Source organism: Balaenoptera borealis (genome assembly GCF_965194805.1).
Source record: "Balaenoptera borealis genome assembly, chromosome: 4".
NCBI lineage: Eukaryota > Metazoa > Chordata > Mammalia > Artiodactyla > Balaenopteridae > Balaenoptera > Balaenoptera borealis.
In genome coordinates this window covers 111,475,149-111,497,403 of record NC_138861.1, presented here as the reverse complement: position 1 = coordinate 111,497,403, position 22,255 = coordinate 111,475,149, and the positions used below count along the sequence as shown (strand labels likewise).

General features: G+C 41.2%; 1 protein-coding gene across 2 annotated transcripts in view; it reads right to left on the bottom strand.

Annotated features, from left to right (window-relative positions):
* Positions 1 to 254: 254 nt before the first annotated feature.
* HS3ST1 (heparan sulfate-glucosamine 3-sulfotransferase 1) overlaps positions 255 to 22,255 on the bottom strand; it is a 49,044-nt gene continuing 27,043 nt past the window's right edge. For both annotated transcript variants that reach the window (XM_082389531.1, XM_082389532.1), the window contains exon 2: positions 255 to 20,968. In XM_082389531.1, coding sequence (XP_082245657.1) covers positions 19,924 to 20,859 — 936 coding nt within the window. In that variant the 5' untranslated portion in view covers positions 20,860 to 20,968 and the 3' untranslated portion in view covers positions 255 to 19,923. The remainder of the gene's footprint in view (positions 20,969 to 22,255) is intronic.

Genomic DNA, 22,255 nt, shown 5'->3' with positions numbered 1-22,255 from the left:
AGATGTCAAGATGGGATTGTAGGTGTAAGACATTTATTGGAGGAGTGGATTAGTATCAGCACAGGCTGCCATAACAAAATACCATAGACTGGATGGCTTAAACAACAGAAATTTACTTTCTCACAGTTCTGGAGGCTGGGAAGTCCAAGATCAAGGGCAACTGGGTTTCTAGTGAGGGCTTGCTTCCTGGCTTTCGGATTGCCACCTTCTCGCTGTGTCCTCACATGGGAGAGAGAGCGAGCGAGAGAGAGAGAGAGAGAGAGAGAGAGAGAGATTAGGAACAGGGGAAGGGGATACAACGCAGTCCATAGCATGGAGGGAGCAGAAAGTAGGCAGAGCCTCCCCCCTATGTGGATCTGATATCTGTGAAAGAAGAAAAGGGAGGAAGAAGATTTGAGTAGGAAGGATCTTTTACTGCAGCCCACTTTCAAGAAAGGTTTGGCCAGGCTAATAAGTAGTTTTTTTATTCTTTTTTTACTTTATTGAGTTAAAATTAACCTACAAAACTGTAAGATGTCTAAAGTATACAATGTGATGATTTGACATACATAGACATTGTGACAGCACCCCCATTAAGTTAATTCGTACATTCATCACCTCACATATATACCTTTTTAAAAATTTTTTTATTTTATATTGGAGTATAGTTGATTTACAATGGTGTGTTAGTTTCAGGTGTACAGCAAAGTGATTCAGTTATGCCTATACATGTATCTATTCTTTTTCAGATTCTTTTCCCATTTAGGTTATTAGAAAATATTGAGCAGAGTTCCCTGTGCTATATACTAGGTCCTTGTTGATTATCTATTTTATATATCGATATAATAGTGTGTATATGTTAATCCCAAACCCCTAATTTATCCCTCCCCCCTCAGCCTTTCCCCTTTGGTAACCGTAAGTTTGTTTTCTAAGTCTGTGAGCCTGTTTCTGTTTTGCAAATACGTTCATTTGTGTCCTTTTTTTTTTAGATTCTACATATAAGTAGTATCATATGATATTTGTCTTTCTCTGTCTGACTTACTTCACTTAGTATGATAATCTCCATGACCATCCATGTTGCTGCAAATGGCATTATTTCATTCTTTTTTATTGCTGAATAGTATTCCATTGTATATATGTGCCACATCTTCTTTATCCATTCATCTGTTGATGGACATTTAGGTTGCTTCCATGTCCTGGCTATTGTAAATAGTGCAGCTGTGAACATTGGGGTGCATGTATCTTTTTCAATTATGGTTTTCTCCAGATACATGCCCAGGTGTGGGATTGCTGGATCATATGGTAGCTCTAATAGGTGTTCTTGAGATAGTCACTCTCTGGAGGAGTCTTGCATCTCACCGTGCAGTAGAGTGTCCTGTCATTGGGCTGGGAGTAGCCCAAGGGAAGTGTGCTTTTGGCACACATGGTAATGAAAGCAAAGGGGCAGCAGCTAGGACTATCAGCCAACTGTGCTCTTACAGAAGAAATCTTAGTGGTACATTTCCTTGGCTGCTTCTGGGCACAGATTGGAAGATACCAACAATAGTGCATAGTTCAAACAACACTTGGCAGGATGAAATGAGTTAATATAAAGTACATGGCTCAATGCCTAGTGCATGGTGGCCATTTAGTATTCATCAGCTCTTATTAAAATGTGCTTCTCATACACCCTGGTCTTTGGGTGACAAATGTAAAGAGTGCTAATTACATATTCATCCCAGGTTGTGTTTGTTGATCATCAACACCCACACTTCAATTAAATATATTATTGGTTTTATTGCTTTGTAAAAATCTTCCAAAGATAATCAGTGTGAATGCTGAAAATTTTTATTGCTCTGTAAAAGGAATAAAGAGCTCAATTTTCCTGACTTGAGGCTGGTGATCATAATACACAATTGCAGCTGCATTGGTTATTTATATGTTTCTAGTTCAGTGGAGGTACCTTAGAATTACAAAATCTCAGAATTAAATGGAAAATTTTAAGCCATCTGGTCCAAACACCATGCTCTGCTTGGATTTCCCAAAGAAATGATCCTTCAGCCTCTCTTCACCAACAGCAATGATGAAAAACATACTCTTTGATATGGTTGGATATTCCTTTTTTGACATGCTTTTCTCCATGAGGATGATCTCTATGGACCGTATTCTTGTTTCCAGTTAGATTTAGCCAATAAATTTAGCCAACATCCAGCAGGATATTGATGGGTGAGAGGAGACAAGTCAGGCTACTTCTTTCCTTGGGTCCTGTCCTAAGGGTAATGTAGGACAAGCGAGTCCCCGATTGAAGTCACCACTCCTCTCAAGCTAGTGGGTGCTGATAACCCTCTCATCCTGCTCTTTTATTAGCCGTGGTTATCACATTATCCTTTGTGGTTCTCCCATACCTCTGTAGTTGGCTCCATTCATAAGCCCATTTCAAATAACCCCAGTTTGGATTTTCCATCTGTTTCTCATTGGTACCCTGACTACCACAGACTGTTCCTAACTAATAGAAAGGTGTCCCTTACCAAGGTGATGGGACCCCTTGTTCCATTCCTTGGAGTCAGGCAGAAAGGGTCCCATGTATCTTTCCAAATAAAAGTTCTTCAAGTCCACAAGGCAGATCTTAATAGAAACCTAAAAATCTGGACACGTTCAGTCTGAGGCTTTTGTGATAAATATTTCGAAAGCATTTCAGGAAAAATCAAATTTGAAGCTAAGTACTTTCCTTAAATATCCTGCTGAGCTCAACAATCCTTTGTACACCTTCCATTCAAAAAATGTCTAAGACTTTTAATAGTCTACTTATATTTCCAGTCTTCACATCTTAGGAAAATACATTCCCTTCGCTCATTCTTTTGTGATGCTAGATGCTTTCTCTGTGTTGAATACAGTATTATAGCCTTTAATTTGCCCTCAGTTGAGTATGCAAAAGCTTCCCCTGAAGACAAACTCTACATCTTTAATGTTATTATATGTTTTCATTTGAAGAGACCAGTAAAAATCGGGGGTGGGGAGAAAATGGAAAGACAAAAAGAAAGAAAGACAGAAATCTACAACCTCACTATGCAAACCACCCAGTTAATAGTTTCCTGAATAATTTATAGTCCTCTGAATGTACAGAGGAGTATTTTTTACATATAGTAATCATATATTTATTTTTAGCCTGAATTTTCTATTTAACTTTACAAGCATTTTCCCATATTTTCATGTAGCTTTCTGAAAAGCTGCTTGAAGACAACATAATACACCATTGCGTGTCTAGGTCACAAGTTACTTGACCACATTCCACCATTTGATAGGTAGGTTGTTCCTATTTGATTTTTTAGAAGCTTTGAGTATTATAATATTTGTTACAGTGAATATTTTTGTAAGTAAGACTTTCCATTGTTGTTGCCCGTGTTTTTAGTTTTCTTCCTCAGGTTTCATTCTCAGGATTAACCCTAAGTACCAAAACGTTTAACCAATCATCCATCTCTCCCTGGAATGTGTAAGAATTTCTGTACAACTACATCTTGGCCAGCAAGATGTTGCTATCAATGCAAACTCTGCTAGTGTTTCAATTCCAACATTTCTGGAATTGTTGTGGTCTCGGCTAATACTGAATCAGTTACACAAATGATTACTGACCCAGAGGCTTGAAAAATTAATGGTTAGAGAGTGTTTTCTTCACATAAGGATTTATTCAGACCTTATGCCAGGTGGGCTGATGTTTGTAAAATATTCAAGCAAGATCTCTCATTTTATATATTTTGTAACAAATACATCTTAGATTGATAGATAGCACATGTGTGTCTTAATAGACTCAGTTGCTTTCAATATAACTTTTACAATATCTGTATTACAATATCACTTCAATGCAATCTTTGTTCATAAGTCTTTGCTTCAGGTATTGCTATTTTCTTAAAAGAGATTTATTGCAGCAGAATTAGTGAGCAGAGGACTCTACTCATTATTAAGGACCTTGATATATATTGTTCAATTGCTTTCTAGAATGTTTTCACCATTTGAACTTGAGATTGCATGAGCATGTCCTAATCTATCCATAGATCTTTATCAGTGTTAAACATTACATACATATAAATTATATATGCACATATATATTTAAATATTTAATAATTTGGTGGGTGAAATCGTCATTCACTTTTATTACAATTAATTTAAAAAATATTCCTGGAGTGTTGGAGCAATTATCTATATTTTTGTTTAGTAAGTATTTTACCTTTAGGGAGTATACATTTTTCCCTCCTGCTCCTGGAATTATAGGTGGACCTTGATAGAAAGTCTCCTTACTCTACATATACATTTCTTAAATTTGGCTACACAGCCCCTCAGTTTCTCACTTTTCAAAATGAAGAGAACAAATAGCATAGGAGCCCCAGAAGGAGAATGTCCAGCTTGCAGCTGGCTGGTGGTTATCAATGCATGTCTTGCTAATATTCTAATTCCTCCCTCTCTGGTGCTGTTTGTGGTTTTGGCTAATGCTTGTTCACTTACACAAATGGTTACTGACCCAGAGGTTCAGGGTATCAAGTTTTGAAGTGTAGCCCATTGTGGGCTTGGGATGCCCCTGGATTCAAAAGCAGGTCCTTCTCTCAAAGTGGAGAAAGAAAATAATAAATGAAGGCAGGTAGAAGAACACCAGTATCTATGAACTATCTATTCACTATTCAGATATTCTTTCACCAAAACTTTTTTTAGCACTTCTGCTATGAGGTCATTGCTGTGTGAGGTGCAAGGGAGACAAGGTGACACAGGAATATTGATGGATTTTGTACCTGGTCAGGGACTCGGGCCCAGAATTGACCATGACACTGAATGGTCAGGCCTGCCCCACAGACGACATTCTTAGAAAGTGCTTTGAGGATGCCATGGAGGTGCTAAGTCCTTCCACCAATGAGGACCAGGGGAAGTTAAATCCAAGAGGTGGCATATCAGCAGGGCTCTGAAAGCCATGGAGGCCATTGCTGGGTAGCAAAGGGAGGAACACGTTTTGAACAAGGCATAGAGGCATGAAAAATTGTGCCCTGTTTGGGAATCTAGGCTAGGTTGTCTGGCACTCTTGTGTCTTAAAATGTGGCCAAGTAAGTAGACAGGTAGAGAAAGAGGACAAGAAGGTAAAGTTGGACCAATCTTGCAAAAGGCTTTAAATGCCACATTTAAAAAGCAAAAAGCAAACTTACCTTCCATCAATGGGCAGCCATCAAGGTTTGTGAGTGGGAAATAATTAATACCCCTCCAAAGATCACAGTCAACATAGATAACTTGAACTCCATGCAAATGCCAGCCAGCTACAGAAATAGAGCTCCCAACACCATCCACCTGCTTTCTGCATAGAGGTTACCATCCCTTTATTTACTGACTTTTATCTAAACCTCAAAAACACATTCATGTTTATTAATGACTGTCTATAGTATATCACAATTGTGACATTTGAAAACCTGAAGTCATTTGAATTATGAGATTACCAAGGAAACAACAAATTCCTCTACATTTGAAACCTTCCCAATTCTATCAGCCCCCATGGTGTTGGAACAAGAGCTTAAGGGTTTTCAAACTCCAAGGATGTTTCATAGGAAGAGGAACCAAGCATGAAGTATTTCAAACATTAGTTGTTGTTGTTTTTTTTTACACTATGACTATGTCAAGGTCTTCAACAGGAAAGGTCCATTGTCTCTAGTGTAGTGATAGTAAAATACACAATGTGATATGATTATGCATACATTAAAATGATGTATGTGCAGGACAGAGATGAGAGCAGAGCAAAAGGGAAGACAGACTCAGTGCTGTGTGATGGGGAGAGTTGGCTGTAGGGTGAGACAGTCCTGGCTCAAACCCCAGCCTCAGTGTCCTCTCCTCTAAGGAATCATTGTCAAGGTTCAAGGGGACAGAATATACCAAAGACATTAATTCTGAATTTAAGCGAGATCTCATTTACATGCAATCTAAAACCATGGTGTCATGAACCCTACTGACTTGATTACAGGGTCTCATTTCCTCTCATCAGCATCTTCCAATTCTTTATTGGATCCCCAAAAGGAGTATATCATACACTCACAATTATCAACTAGTTACCACAGCCCGGTGGGTTGTTTGTCTGGTTAAGTTTAGGTTGTATCATATAATGAGAGGTTTCTACAATAGCGACACCCCTGAATCTCAAGGGCTTGACAACCACTGTCTGTATGTCTGGGGAGGAAAGGGCTGGGATGTGAACACTGGCCTCCCCCCCATTCAGAGTCACGTTTTCACTGGATCCTAAGAAAACCTTGCTCCACCCAGAATTCCACAAAATCTCCCATGAAATCAACTCCTTCAGCTACCCTCTTCCACGTCTCCTCTCCTGCATGCAAGTCTCAGAAAACAAACTTTCAAACACCACCTCCATCTCTCCAATGATAAGGTATGGTTCACAGAACATTCTAAATCCATTTCCTTTCACTAGTCCCTTGCCAGGCTCCAACTCTAGAGCAAGACAGCCTAACTGAGCCACTCACACCTCACCAGTGACTGACCAACATAACATGTGAAATGGAAAATGGATTTGCATTTCCAAACCCATGCTGAAATCCTGTCTCTAAATCCTATCAGGATGGAGGGGCGACTTTTCAAGAAATAAGATTTGTAAATAGATGCTCTCAGGACAGAGACAGCAAAGTTGTCCTCCAGTTTCCTCCTCTAAGAGCATAACAAAATGGTTACGGCTTTTAAGTGATTATTTTTCTGGCTTCTACCCAGGACAATTTCAAAACATTTAAGGTACTAATTTCAGCCAGAGCAGCCTGTTACTTAAAATCTTGGCACAAAGAAGAAGAAGAAGAAAAGACAGAAAAAGGAAAAAAGAAAGAAAGGGAAATGAAGGAAGGAAGGGAGGGTGAGAAGACAAATCTTTCTTCTTTTTCTTACCTAGGAGAAATTATAGCATTCTAGAACTTGTCAGGAACATAAAGATCATCCAGTTGTATGACCTTTTTCAAAGAAGGAAATCTGAGGCTCAGAGAGGTGAAGATATGTATCTAAAACCACAGAACCAGTAAAAGGATGAACTGAAATTTTGTACAGCAATTTCCACAGCCCCCTGTTGCCTAGATAAACAACAGCTTAGGTAAGAGGTGATTTTCTGGCCCAAATTTGAATTGCAGAATCCAGCCGCCCATTTGTATAATGGTACTTTATTTTTATGCTCAGAGAACAGTGCTTGTTTGAGCTCCTGGTCACCCGCCAGAGGAGCTGGGCTCTGAACAGGCATCACGGGGACTGCAGTGAATGGGAGGGAGGCGCCCAGCTGGGAGGAAAATCTTGGCTCTCTACTGAGGAGTGTGTAGGAATCCTGCACAAGAAACTATTGAGAAATCCCTTTAGGATGGTAAACAACATCAAGTGCAGAATTGTAGGCCAGGATGAAATACCGATGTGAGCAAATAGTCAATTAAATGCCCTACTTTGTTACTCTCTTTGTTCTTCCTTCTCTTCTTCCTCTTCCTCCGTCTCCTCCCCACCCTCCTCCTCCTCCTTCTTCTTCTTCTTTTTCTCTTTCTTTCATAAACACTGAGGTGATTTATATTTTCAGGTGTCTAAACCTTAGCTCTTTAGACGTCTACTTTACATGGAATGTGTGGTGGTAGAGTGTAGAGAAACTGTGTGTGTAACTGAGATCTTTGCCAATCCTTCACTCTTTCTTTTAGTCACTAATCAGTAAGCTTGGGCTGCTCTGAACAGATACAGTATATAGAGCATGGAACTTGGGGTCAAATAGACTCTGCCCCAGTCTAGCTGTGTGTCATTGAGGAAGTGATTGGATGTCTCTGATTCCCACTTTCCACAGCTGACCATAGGGACAAACACAGACCACAGGAAATCATGAGGGTGAAGTATGAGATGCATTCCATCCCTTCATTCTCTACCTGTCAGAGATCTTCAAAATTTGTCCCCCTTTTCTCCCTGGGGTAAATTTCTATGTGACAGATTTGAAAGATCATTTGTTTATTCATTCACTAAGTGTTAACAGTAGGGCTCAGGCACTGTTCTGGCTCTGAGGGTTCAGGAATAAACGGAAGATGCAAAGTCCCTACTCTCATGGCGCTGGGATTCTAGCAGGGAAGGGCGGTAAACCAACACCAAAAGAAAGCTTCATGATGGAAGAAACTTTACTTTTTATCTACTGTGGCATTCCCTGTCCTGTGAACAGCGCCTGGCCCACTAGGTGCTCAGCTAATATCCATGGAATAATTGAACAAATTACATTTGGCACAAGAAAACTGAAATAAGAGAGATGAGTAAAATATACATATTTAACCTATAAATAAATGTATATCATCTCCAGTAATGATCAGTTCTATGACAGACTTCTAGAGCCCTGTGGTAAGCAGAATAATGACCCCCAAAGATGTCCACACCCTAATCCTCCAGAGTCTGTGAATATGTCACCTTCCACAGCAAAGTGACTTTGTGGATGTGATTAAGTTAAAAATCTTGAGATGAGGAGATTATCCTGGGTTATCTGGGTGGACCCAATGTCATCACAAGGACCCTTGTAAGAAGGAAGCAGAGATCACCTGAATAAAAGGTGAGGTGATATGGGCCTGCTCGTCAGGGAATGAGGACAGTCTCTAGAAGCTAGAAAAGACAATTAAATGGATTTTCCCCTCAAACCTTCAGAAGGAACAGGTCCTTGACAACAGTTTGATTTTAGCTCACTGAGACTGATTTTGGACTTCTGAGTTCCAGAACTTTGAGATAATAAATACATATTGTCTTAAACCATTAATTAAGTTTACAGCAATTTGTTATAGCTTCCATAGGAAGCAAATATAAGCACCTTGATGGGTCTTCTGGCTTGACCTAAATCCACATGTAGGTGAACAACCCGTTCCTATACAAGGCAGACACTCTGATTACATATATCATTTGCTTTTGCTTGCTAAGGAACTTTTTTTTTTTTTTTTTTTTAATCATTTATTTCCAACAGTTTGGTCAGTTAAGCTCAACTCATGATGGGAAATTTTTGTCAAACAGAACTGACAGAGTCATGGGTTAATTTTCACTCCGGAGAGATCTGACTGATGATACTGAGACCCCAAGTTTGTGATGTTGAACATTTCACAGGTAGATTAGGAACAATATGATTTAGAGAGGCAGTAATGTACTTCTCAGGATGGGAAGAATTGAAAACTGTGTACAGTAGCTTAAATTATAACTGTAAATAGTTTATTTTGTCTGAAGATGAGTCGTAAGTTAGGTACATGAAAAGTGGAGGTAATTAGGTCTGCTTTACATTAAGTATCATGTTTATTTTCCATCTATAAACTGATAAATAATGCAGTAATTGGAAACTAGAATTGTCATGCAATTGTTGGTGACACGTGAAGTTAACCCTTTATGAAGGTCCTTCTGCATAAACTGCAGATGAATTAAGAACATAGCTGACTTGCTTGCAATTAAGTGAAAAGTTAACATAGAACCTAAGGTTAGATTTGTGTCCTTTTCTATATGTATCTATATCTATATCTATCTATATCTGTCTATATATATATATCTATATCTCTATATATGTGGTAAGAAATATAACAAAACATAAATTTTAACCATCTTAAGTATACAGTTCAGGAGCTTTAATTAAATTCAAAATGTACATCAGCCACTACTGTCCATTTCCAAAACTTTGTCATTACCCCACCAGAAATTTTATGTTTATTAAATAACAATTCTTCATTTCCCCCTCTCTCTTCAGCCCCTGATCACCTCTAATTTACTTTCTGTCTCTATGAATTTGGCCATTCTAGTTATTTCATATAATTGGAATCATACAATATTTGTTCTTTTGTGTCTGGTTTATTTCAGTCAGCATAAAGCTTTCAAGCTTCATGCATGTTGTAGCATGCATCAGAATTCATTTGTTTCCATGGCTGAATAAATTTTCATTGTATGGAGAGACCACATTCGTTTATCCAGTAATCTGTTTATGGACACTTGAGTTGTTTCTACCATGTGGTGACTGTGAATGAGAGTAAGACTGGATTTTAATAAATAGATGGTCATGGCTAAAATATCCCTTGAAATGTAAAACTTTTTCAAGTTTCCTTTTCAAATTTGCCATACCCCCCGGGGCGGGGCGGAGGGGGGGAATTAAGCAGGACATTGTACATTGGGAGATGGGAGAAACTGAATTTTAAAGGAATGATTTTGGTACAGATGAGAGAAATGACAGTTAATTGAAAAACAGTCATTTTATGTCCTTGGCAAATAGTTAGGAGCCTTCTCTATCAAAACAGGTAAATTTACAAACTATTTAGTGGACTATATTTTCTTTTTAAATTACCTTTAATCTGCATCTGTCATGTATAGAAGAGAAAGGAACAAAGAGGCCATTCAAACTTATCTTCTTCATTATTTGAATATTTCAGGAAAACAAATAGACTTTTATTATCCAGATAATTGTCTCAAAAGCTGTGTTTGCTTGTCAATGGCCTGGATTTATGTGAATGTTTACGTTTAGAGGCACAACAAGATCTCACTGATTTTGGATGTGTTGCCCTTGATGTTCATAATGGGCAGTGATACCCCAAGGGCTGTTCTATTCCAAAAGCCAGTTCTTTATCACAGATCCTTTGGAGGGGTCCACAAAGAGGGTATTAAAAGAACAATGAATGCACAGGTGTTGAATGCCTACTATGCACCTGGCTGTGCTCTTGGCCTTTAAGATAAATAAATAAAAGGCTGTGCTCTTGGCCTTTTACTTAAGAATTCCTGAAATAAAAGCTTATTCCTATTTAACATATGAGCAAACTGAGCCTCTAAAATAGTTCATCGAATTTGTCTAGTATTACTCACAACTAAAGTCAAGATTTAAACCCTAGTTTTCTTACTGGGAAGCAGGTAAACAGATAAACAGAGGGAAAAAAATGTAAATCACAGCTGGGGTAGAGTCTTTAATTGTGTGGAAAATGTAAATTGTTACTAAAAATAGAACTTCCAAATTAAAGAAAGTAGAAATGGAATCTGCCATGCATTCTTTTCTGAATGTTATACACAGTTTCTAATATGCAGTGTTAAATGTCTCAGCAACTTTCTTTTGTGTTTGACAGATTTTCTAAGAGGTTCTGTAGGTCTGCCTACATTAGAGGACAAAATTTTCCCTGCTGACCAGAGTCCACAATTTGTTCTAAGTATATCTTTTTCTCATATGGTTTCATTGGCCTATAATAAAAATACAGTGTAAGCAAGATGGAACAAATGATTCATGCAAAATCACTTAACACCATCACATGTCATCAAAAGATTGGACTGAAAATAGGCAAATGCTCTAGGTCAAAATTGCTGAAATTACATAGTAGGCCCAAGGACTTGTAATAATGATAGCTTACATTTGTATAATGGACTCTAAGGTTCATGAAAGCTCATACCTATATTAGTCTCCCTTTTAAATATGACCAAAAATCCATTAAGTAGGTGTTCTGTCCATTTTATTGTCAAGGAACAACCAAGCATGGCAGCCAGTCTCCAAAGAAGTCCCTCCAGTGAATTACTCCTCCTATTATTCAGCTCCTTGTGTAGTCCTTTCCTACAGAATCTGGGCTGGCCCCATTGGAACAATACAATGTAGCCGTAGTTTCACTGTGTAACACTTGCAACTTTCGCTTCATTCTTCTAGAGCACTCACTCTCATGGGAAAGTCAGGTACCATATAAAACATTCCACCAATGACCTTAGGTCTGTCATGCTATAAGGAAGCCCAAGTTGGCCACATGGGGTGTGTGTGTGTGTGTGTGTGTGTGTGTGTGTATGCCCAGGCAGCCCCCAGGCATTGTAGTCATTCCAGCTGAGGCATCAAACATGTAACTAAAGACGCCATCTTGGACCTCCAACACAGTCCAGACTTCAGGCAACTTCAGTCCGAGCCACCATCTGGCTACAACTGGGTGAACACCCAAAGAAGAACTGGCCGCCCACAGAACAATGAGTGATAATAAATTGTTGCATTAGGCCACTGAGTTTTAGAGTAGTTTGCTACACAGCCACGGGTAACTGTAATACCACGTCTACCTAGCTTTTATTGTTTTTCCCATTGCACTAAAAACACTGCTAAATGAGGGCTATAACTTTAGTCAGCCACTCTCACCTAGATATCAGCTTCCTGCAAAACGCTGTGAGGCACTGGTTTCACAGGAAGCGCAGGCCTTCACCTGGGGAGCAAACTGTCTGGTGGGGAGTTAGACAAGTGATAGACATCAAACATACAGTGTGGAAGGCATTAGGAAGTAGTTCTGAGTTCTCATATAGATTCAGCACGAACAGTGACTTGACTCCTCCAAACCTCACATCCTTCTTCCATAAAACAAGATTCGCTTAAATGACTTCTAAGATCCATTTCCACTCTATCAATGGATAGGTATCAGCTGATGTTGACACTCAGGTTGCTGAGTTATCAAAAAGATGTAATTTATTTTTTAATACACACACACACATTCATGTGTTGGAAAAATCTGAAACTATACAAATCAAAATGTTGACAGTGATTATTTCTGAATAATCTTACTTGCAGAATCCGGTTTTCATATAATGGACATGTATTCCTTGGGTAGCAAAAAGTCATGCATTTTGTTTGTTTTCAAGAGAGAGTATAGAAAAGTGAGTATAAACTGAGAAGATGGCTAAAAAAGTAGATATAAGTCTTTGTATTAGTTTCCTATTACATAAAAAATTACTACAAACTCAGCAGCTTAAACCAACATACTTCTGCTATCTCAGTTTCCATAGAACAGGAGTCCAAGCAGGCCCTCACTGGGCGACAGTCAAGGTCTCAGCCAGAAGTGTTTTCATCTGGAATTTGGGGCCCTCTTCCAAGCTCACAGCTTGTTGGAACACTTAAGTTCTTTGCAACTGTAGGACTATGGCTTTTGTTTCCTTGCTGGATGCTGGCTAAGGGACACTTTCAGTATTGCTGGCCACTGCAATCCCTTGCTAGTCCTCTCACATAGCAGGTGACTTCTTCAAAACTAGTAGGAGAATCTCTCTCCCTCCCCAGTCTGCTAAGTTGGAGTCTTAGATAACCTGATAGGTCACATCCCATTATCCTTGCTATATAATGTAACCTAATCAAGAGGGTAAACATCCCATCTTATTTACAAGTCCTGCTCACATTCAAGAGGAGAAGATTACATAGAGTGTGTACACCAGGGGCTAGAAATCTTGGGAACACATTCTTGAATTCTGCCTACTACGTCTTTTTGCTGATTTTTTATCTTAAGTTCCTAATCTCTATTTTTTTCTTCTTTGTGCTCTAGCTCTTTTCATGGGCAGATATGTTGGAGAAAGGGTTCTCTTTTGCACTGAAAGGTAGGGTAGCCAGGAGTTCAAGTATGCTAGCCATGAAGACAGACAGCCCAGGGAACAGATCTGGCTCTGCTATTTACCAGCTATGTGACTTAGGGAAAATTACTTAATATCTCTGTGCTTTGGATTCCCCATCCATAGAATGAAGTTAATAGCAATATCTGTCTCAGAGGTTGACCTAAAGATAAAGTGAGATAATACACACCCAGCTTTCATTAATACTCAGTAATTATCCCATTACCCTCTATAGGGGATGACACCAGTCATAAGATCTGAATTACTTTTCAATATTAGATGAATTTTTATAGAATTATGATCTCTTATATTTATACATTGGTCACTAACCATGCAATACTCATAGAACCTCTGTGAAGAAGGCATGATTTATGCTGTTTTGCAGAAAGTTACCAGAATTTCAGAGAAGCTAGGGAAATTGCCCAAGATCACATAGCTATGAAAAATCTCTAAGTTCAGGACTTCAGAATCCAAGGCCAGTGTTTTATCCAGTGTGCCAACATGAAAAAGTGGAATGAGACTTGTTCTTCATGACGCCCTGTGGTAGAACTCATTTCTATTGGAGGAAGCCATGGGAATAGAGATTTAGTTACAGGAAGTGTGAATTTTAGTAGCCAATTTGGAGATGTAATGGGTTGCCTTAGAGAATACTGGATTCTCCACTAGTGCTATGTTCAGGAAGTGGTTGTATAGTACTGCATAGTGGAGAGAGCTTGGGCATTAGAATGATTCATTTAGTTAATAAATATTTGCAACTCCTATGTCAAGCATTGTTCTATTTGCTGGGGATACGATGGTAAGAAAAAAACAATGAGCTTGGATTGATTATTTCCCTAGGGTTTTCTAAGGATTAAATAAAGCAGTATATTGTGAAGTGCTAGCAGTGCCTGGTCCAGAGAAGGTGTTCCCAGGAGGTCAGATCATGAAGCTGAGATATAGTAGAGGGGATTTTCACATCAGATTGACAACTGGGCTAGAATTACAATTCAATCCACAAACAAGTACTTTCTGTCTACCATGTGCCAGGCACTGTGCTAGGTGCCAAGGTGTTGCAACCAAGAGCAGAAAACATTCATGCACAAGCTCGAAATGAAATACTTACCAAACAATAGAGATACGATATCCTGTAACATAAGATAGCGTGATGTCCTTATATTTGTGAGAACCAGAAATCTTTCATGAAGTTAAAGTTTGATGTTGATGCATGAACACTATGTTGATAGTCCGATAAGCCAAAGAAGAAACAACTATTGTACGTGGTAACAATTGTGTCTATTATTGTATTTAGCTCTTTTATGTGTCAGAGAATAAAACGGACTCATTCTTTATTGTCTGTTATTTAACTGGAAAAATTATAATAACCCTGTGGGCTGATCATATTACTCATATGAAATATAGAGAGAATAAGACATGTATGCAAGTTTACTATCTTAGATTGTATGCCCTAGAAGCAAACCTGAGATGGGGATTCCTGTATTCTTGGGCAAGTCATTTACTAACAATGGGATTACAGAAGAAATGGGTAACAAGGGACACAGGATAAAGTAGAAGAAACTAAGCTAAAGTGTGGTTTCAGAAGTCTAGCCTCAGCCTGATCCCAGGAGGAGTTCTGGAGCATAAGTTGTACCATAGAGGTTGCCCTGCCCAGAGACCAGGAATCTGGGCTGCTTCCCCAAGACCCAACTCCTCATCCCACATCAATCAAGTGTTGCTCACAGGCAACCCCAAGGAGAGTAGAGAAGAAGGGTGGGCATAACTTCCCAGGCACCTCCAGGGAAGGCAGCAGCTGACAACTAAGAGAAATGCTCCAGAACACAGTACAGGGTGAGCTTTTAGTAGCCAACTCTTCTGAAGGTGGGGAATGGGGACACTTCCCTGGTAAATGGGTTCTGGATGGTGCACCAACAGCAAAGGCTACAGTCCCGAAGCTGGGAAATGGATGGAGAAACCAAGGCAGTGGTTGCCTGCTGACTGTTTCAAAACCAGTTTTGGTCTACTTCCCAAATTCTAAACGCTCTTAACCACTAAGCCACATACCCACAGATTTTACAGTTTTTACTTATCTCATTGAATTCTCCCCAAAACAGAGTTAAGCCCATTTACATTGAGAAAGAAATTGAGCTTCTGAGAATTTGAACCTAAAAATTGGTAGAGGTGGGATTCACATCCAGGTCTCCTGGCTCTACTTGATTTTTCTCTCAGGTCACCTAACTGGGAAATTTGAGGAAAATGGAGTAAAGATATTGATATCAGGGTGAACTGAAGAACCAAGGCCATTTCTTACATCAAAATACTTCAGTCAAGCATCTCAATCAGAGACAGTCTGTAGCTTTGGTCCTCACCCCTTGCTTGCCATTTGGAGAGCTCCGTTGTGTTGCTTTGGTCTTTAGCTCAAGCTTAGACTTTCTAAATGAATATCTGCCGGTAAGGAACATGCTTTATCACGTGTCCCTTGTATCAGGTCCCAGCCACTCTTGGCTTGAAGATGATCTGATATAACTCTCTCTGCGCAGCCTGGCATTCTGGATGCCCATGATTCTTCCAGGCTCTGCCTAATAGACAGATGCTTATGCTTTATTTCTTCCTCCCCTGTCCCACAATTGCATAGACTGAAAAGCAGCAGAGCATGGACATTAGACCCTAAATTCCATTTGTGGCAATCAGTGGCTCTGGCATCGTGGGCAAGCCCTTTAGTGTCTGAGTTTGAGTTTCCTCCTTTGTAAAATTAGTACTATGCCATTTCCTGCTTCTCAGAATTGTCACATGGATTAGAAGCAACATATTTAAAATGCCAAGCACATAGCAGGTATGCAAAAAATGGTAGTTACTTTTATATGACAGATACACCTGCACAGGAGACAGACACATGGGTGCCTTCTAAGCAAGCTTCCACCACTTGTAAAGCAGATGTCAAGGCCACAGAGTGAGCTCCCAGTGTGCTTAACTCACTCCCATGACCAGTAGACAGTCTCTTGCCTGCACCTGTCTATTTCCTTCCCCCTCCTCATCACCACTGTCTTGATTCCTCAAGCTGCCCTTGTTCAGAATGCCCTGCTCTGGTTATATCCATTGCCTCCTGTGCTCCAGCTCTATGGCAATTTCTCCAAGAAGACTGCCTGTGGAAAGAACAGGGTCCTGTGGCCCACAAGATAAGTGATCGGGTTCACAGCTTTGCCATGCGACCTTTGGGAAGATTTCCCATCTCTTCCTGCTCCTGACTAATGGTGTAATGAAACATGTCTCTGTCATCTCTCCCTTTCTGTGTGTGATCCTTAATTCCAACATTCCCCGTCTCTGGGACAACCATCCCCCTATTACGAGTAGTATTCCTCTATTTATTCTTAAACAATGAGTGCAGGTCCATTTCTTATGCCCAGTTTAGTCCTATCACAGGGCTAGTTGATTTCCCCCAGGGATGTTCTTGAATTCAATGAGAATGACTGCACTGGTCAGTCTACACACAGTTAATACTACCTGCCTTTCTAGCCTTTCCATCCTTTCCAATTGTGTTTTTTTGTTTGTTTGTTTTGTTTTTAATTTAAACACAGAACAGCCTTCCTAGCCCTTCCATATTGCTGTTTTTGTTTTTAATTTAAACACAGAACAGTTAATGACTATTCGTTCTTGCATTAACATTTTCATACTCCTGAGAGCTTAATACCACGTTAAGCACATAGTAGGGGCTCAAAAGAAAAATACAATTTTAATGAATACCTGAACTCTTGGCAGTGATCTCTGATTCCGCCTCTGTAAGTAGCAGGCACCCTGAGCAATGGCCTCTTCTGCCTCACATCTCCCCTCTGCTGAGTACAGCCTCCCAGGATAGAAAGAGCAAGACACTGCTCAGAGGCACATCAGCATGTTTGCTAAAATGGCAAATTTTCAGGCTGTGAGCTGATAACCAAATAGTGTTACCAGGGTTTCAGCACCGTCCAATTCCTGGAGGATGGGAGGGGGCTGTCCTGACTCAGAAGCATCAAGTGAAGTGAATATTCCGTATATAATAGCTGAGGCCCTGCTCAACTGCCCTCAGCCACTTGTCTGGGAGGCTGTCATCCAAAGGCCCCCAGGCTGCCCCTGAGCCTGGACCAGTCCAGGCAGCAACCTCACTCCCTCAGCATCTCTCTGTTAATAGACTTAGTACTAGGTGTGTTTGGAGAGGGATCAGGTCCCCACCTGGCTCCTGAGTCATTGCATTTGGCTCTCCGTGCAGGTGGTCTACTGCAGGACCTCCTCTGAATTTGACAGAGCTCAGATGAGATCTAAGTGCTTGGGCTAGGTCTGGAGCGATAGGCTCATACTGCTTCTCTCTTCCAAATGGCTGTCTCAGGTTTTACCATAAATAGATGAATAGAACTAGCTACTAGGGCCCCTGACCCCTTGCCCATGGTGGACCCCATGAGTGCATTTTTAGTCAAGACCCATACCTCCAAACCAACAGTTATTGAATTTATACCTTCTGACCATTTTAAACTGGATTATCCCCTACCATCAGCTGTGTGAGCCGCAGCAGCTAGATGTGTCTCCAGTGCTTAGGCCTCCCCTCCTCCATCCCCACCCACCACCTTTTACCCCAACAGTACAGGCTTTAAGCACACCATCCTTATCAGGGCACAGGCATGCACAAGTATTTTGCAAAAAGCACCCTCCTAGGAGTCAGAAAACACACATTGGAGTCTCCACTCTGTCACCCAATTCCTGGGCAAACTTGATAACTCAATTTCACCTTTGTTAGTCTCTCATTTTTTCAGTCTTGAATGAGTGTGATAAAAGTAAGATCCAATGATACACTACAGAGAGAAACACTCTGCAGATGGCAAAGTACCATGTCAACAGGAAACCTGCTATATTTCTGCCACACCCTCTGGGGAGTTGGTTGTTTAATGACAACCTTAATAAAGGAGGAGAGAAGACATTCTCTGCTGTCTGTGCAAGGCCCGGGCTGGGGCATGGGCCATGCTAAGGTCAAGCCAGGGTGCAGCTGCAAAGCATAACCAAGGTGACTCATTTCCCTGATAGCACTGCTGAGAGAACCTCAGGCTCATTCTTGCCCTTTTCCTCAGGCTCAGGCTCATCTCTTGGGATGGAAGACATTTGGCACCAGGGATGGAATATGTCAGGAAGAACTGTCTCTGAGTCTGGGTCTTTCCATTTGAATTTAGAAAAAATTGGGTAGAAAAAAAAATAAAAAACAAACCAAAAACCCTGTGCTTTGGCTCTAAGTGTACTCTGAGCTCTGGCTTATAACCAGTGTGAACTTGGCCAAGTTCCTTATCTTCTTCAGGCCTATTTCTTCCTCTTTGAACTTGCTGTAATAATTCCTTCTTCCTGGGGTTGCTTGGGGGAAATTTCAATGAGTTCCTATATATAATGTCTATTTCATTCATAATAAGAAAAAAAATCCGATTTATTTAATTCTGTAAAAGGCTGACTGAATGAAGAATGCATGAGAAAACTGAGGCACAGAAGGGCTTATTCTATCACTTCTAACAACCCAGTTGTTCAGGGCAGAAGTGAAACTGAAACTGGGCCTCTGGCCTCTTGAGGCAGGTGCAAGGGATTCTTTACCTTTTACCATTTGCTTTGCACTTTTCTCTTTTCAATTTCAACCCTTGGGAGTTTAAATTTCCTTTCACCTTCAGGACTCCAGAGTTGATTTTTAAACATACATACACCTATGTCTCCAAGTATATGGAGTATAATATTTATATTTCAGGAAATAGATTAATAGACTCCCAACTCAAGGAAACAGTTACCCCTTTAGTCAGCTTTTTACAAATGGGGACATGCATAGGTTTTGCAATTCCTCTTTTCTATTCTAAGTGGCTTTCCAGAGACCCACTGCCACCTGGGGCAAAGTACACAGCCCCAAGATCGTTCTGAAGGCCAATGGTTTAATTCCCTTTATTGTAGTTTCACATATTGCTGCAGTCAGAAGTAAGTGCAAGCACTCTCTGAGGCAAGCCTCTTGCTGGTTAGTAACTACTTCTCCAGCTTAATTTCTTTGTTCACTTGGAGTTTACATGGGGTTAAAATCCACATTCAGGTACTTGCTGAAGTTGGGAATGGGTGAGACTATCACCTCCAAGAATAATAGGGGATCTCAATGAAATCTCACCATGCAAGTAAAAAAATTAATCTGATGACCACAGCGAGCCATTAAAATTTTTAAAAGGTAATGAAGAAGGGAGAGAAGGGGAGAGGAGTATAATAGCTATGAAAAACTTTTTTTTTTTTTTTAAAGTAATAAAGGAATATGTGCAGTGAGTGAACACAGACAGCTATCTTGAGTTGGGGGCAAGTTAATTACATTCAAAAAAGACAGCGTCTCCAGAATTTTTTTTTTTCTTTTTTGCAGTGAAATATTTTAGTTCCTTCATATAGAGACATATTACACATGTTAACAACCATGAAAAACAATACAAAATGCCCTCAATTTAACAAGTAGAAAAATATAACTAGTATATATGGCAATTGTGAATCTAATACTGTACAGAAGTAATTTATGGATTTTACAAATAAATTATAGCTTAAATGCCCTTTTAAAATTCTTTTGCCCCCCCTAGATATACACTAGAACTTACAATAGGAAAGGTTCCGAGCCTAGCTTATCGCAAATCAGTGCCAGTCAAATGTTCTGCCGACAAGCTCGAAGAATTTCTTATTTGGCTCGTGAAAATATTCATGCAGTTTATTGAGGAGCTTGGGGTCGACTTGGGGGTGCGCCCGGCCTTTGGACTCGTGTAAGCAGCGGTCCCGGCCGCTGTCCCGCAGGCAGTAAAAGCCCTTGGTTTTGTTAAAGTAGAAGTTCGAGGCATTGATCTGCGGCGACAGCCTCAGGAACCTCTCTACCTTTTGGATCTCGGGGAAGGGGTCCCTGATGAGGCGGTCGCCATCCACGATGTGCATGCGGCGCAGCGAGAAGAAGCGAAGCCAGTTCTGCATGTGCACGTGGTACAGGCTGCGGTTGAGGGCCTTGTAGTCCACGTTGAGCCGGCCATCACGCACCAGGAACTCCTCGATGGACGGGTAGGGCTTGTGCTTCTGCACGTGGTTGTAGAACACTTGGGTGTAGTCGGACAGCACGCGCTCCGACGGGTCCCGCAGGATGAGCAGCAGCCGGATGGACGGGTTCATGCTGTGGACCCGCTCAGGCACTTTGGGCGACGTGAAGTACGCGGGGGTCTTTTCCACCGTGAGCTGGTGCGGGGAGGAGAAGGGCATCTGGCTGAGGTACCAGCCCAGGCCTTGGCTGTAATGCTCCTCCCAATCGAAGAAGTGCACCTCGTTCTCGGCGGCCGCCACGTCGGGATGCAGGCTGAGCATCTCCAGCAGCGCGCGTGTGCCGCCCTTGCGCACGCCGATGATGATGGTCTGCGGCAGCTGCTGGGCGGAGCAGTTGGGGGCCGCGCCTTCCCGGATCTCGCCCTGCAAGGTCGCCGCTTTCCTCACAAGCTCCGGCTGGCCCAGCTCGGCCCCGGGCACGGCGGGGCGGGAAGGCACTAGCTGGAGCTGGGCCACCAGCATCACCGCGCCCAGGAGCAGCGCGGCCATGCTGGACACCACGGTGGCTTCACTGGGCGGGGCGCCGCTGGGTCATGAAGCGCTACCGCGAGGGATGCCTCCGGATCAGTGACACATGGGTGTCGCCGGCTTCCGATTACTAGGAAACAAAGGGGAGAAGTATTAACCCCACATAAATACTGGGCTTAATCAAGCTGACAACTCTGTCGTCTTGGGCACGACATTCACCTCCTGGGGCTTCCTCGGGTCCTTCATCCTATGAAGCAGGGGCGGCAAAGAGTTTCTGTACAGGCAAGAGAGTCAATGTTTTAGGCTTTTGGGGACATATAGTCTCTATGGCAACTCCAACTGTGCTATTTTGCTCTAAAGCACCCATAGACAATACACAGAGAAATGGGTGTGGTTGTGTTCCAATAAAACTTTATTCATGGACACTGACATTTGAATTTCATATAATTTTCATGGGTCGTTAAATATTCTTCTTTTAATTTTTTTCAAACATTTGTATTTTTACTGCTCTGTTGGCGCTTTTAAAACCAGGCCAAGCTTTGGCCTGCAGTCACAGTTTGCCAACATCTGCTATAAAGGAAAAGGTTGGGAAGGACTTTTGGACCTTGGCAAACATCAGAGAATATCTACTAGCTGCCAGCCCCAGGCAGAAGGGCAAGTGATATGGAAGCAGGCATTGTTTCTGCTCCCCAACCCACTAGGGGCTCCTGATCTAACAGGGCAGGTGAACCTGTTTGAAAGATTTAATGATTAACTTCAATTCTTTACTCTTCCCTGAATCCAATTCTTTCTATAGCCTCATTGTAGGGGGAGTGTACTTCCCAGCAATTTGATTTTGGGGTTTTTTTTATTTGCCACGAGAAGAACATGCCCTGGCCAGCCAGCTGCTGGTCCCAGGAGGAAGATGAGAGACACCTGCAGCAGAGCTGCCCCGTCAGTCCCCTGTGTTTAGCCCAGCCATCTCCCCCAGGAGTGAGAATGCATGCTTGTGGTTTTAAGCCAGTGAGTTTTGGGGTGGTTTGTATTACAGCACAAATTTTGCAAAGGTTAATGGACACAACCAGACTGCAAGCATCAGTGTGATATATGTTACGATTATAATTTAGGCAGAGTACTGTGAGGGCCTATGTTCATTCATTTTGCCTGAAATGATTAGAGATGTCTTCCTAGTAAAGCAAATGTTTGAAGTGGGCCTAGAGGGATAAACAGGCGAGGTTACTGGAAAGAGCAAAAAACCTTCATGCATGCAAAGGTTTACTATTTATAAAGAACAGGTCTTGCAGTCTGCTCAGTGGATTGTCATTCTAACACTACAGTGTAAGGTAGAAACGCAGGACAGTTATAGAAACACAAGGACACAAAAATTTAGTACATTTCAAAATTCACGGTCCAAATTTAAAATTCTAAATTCAGGGCT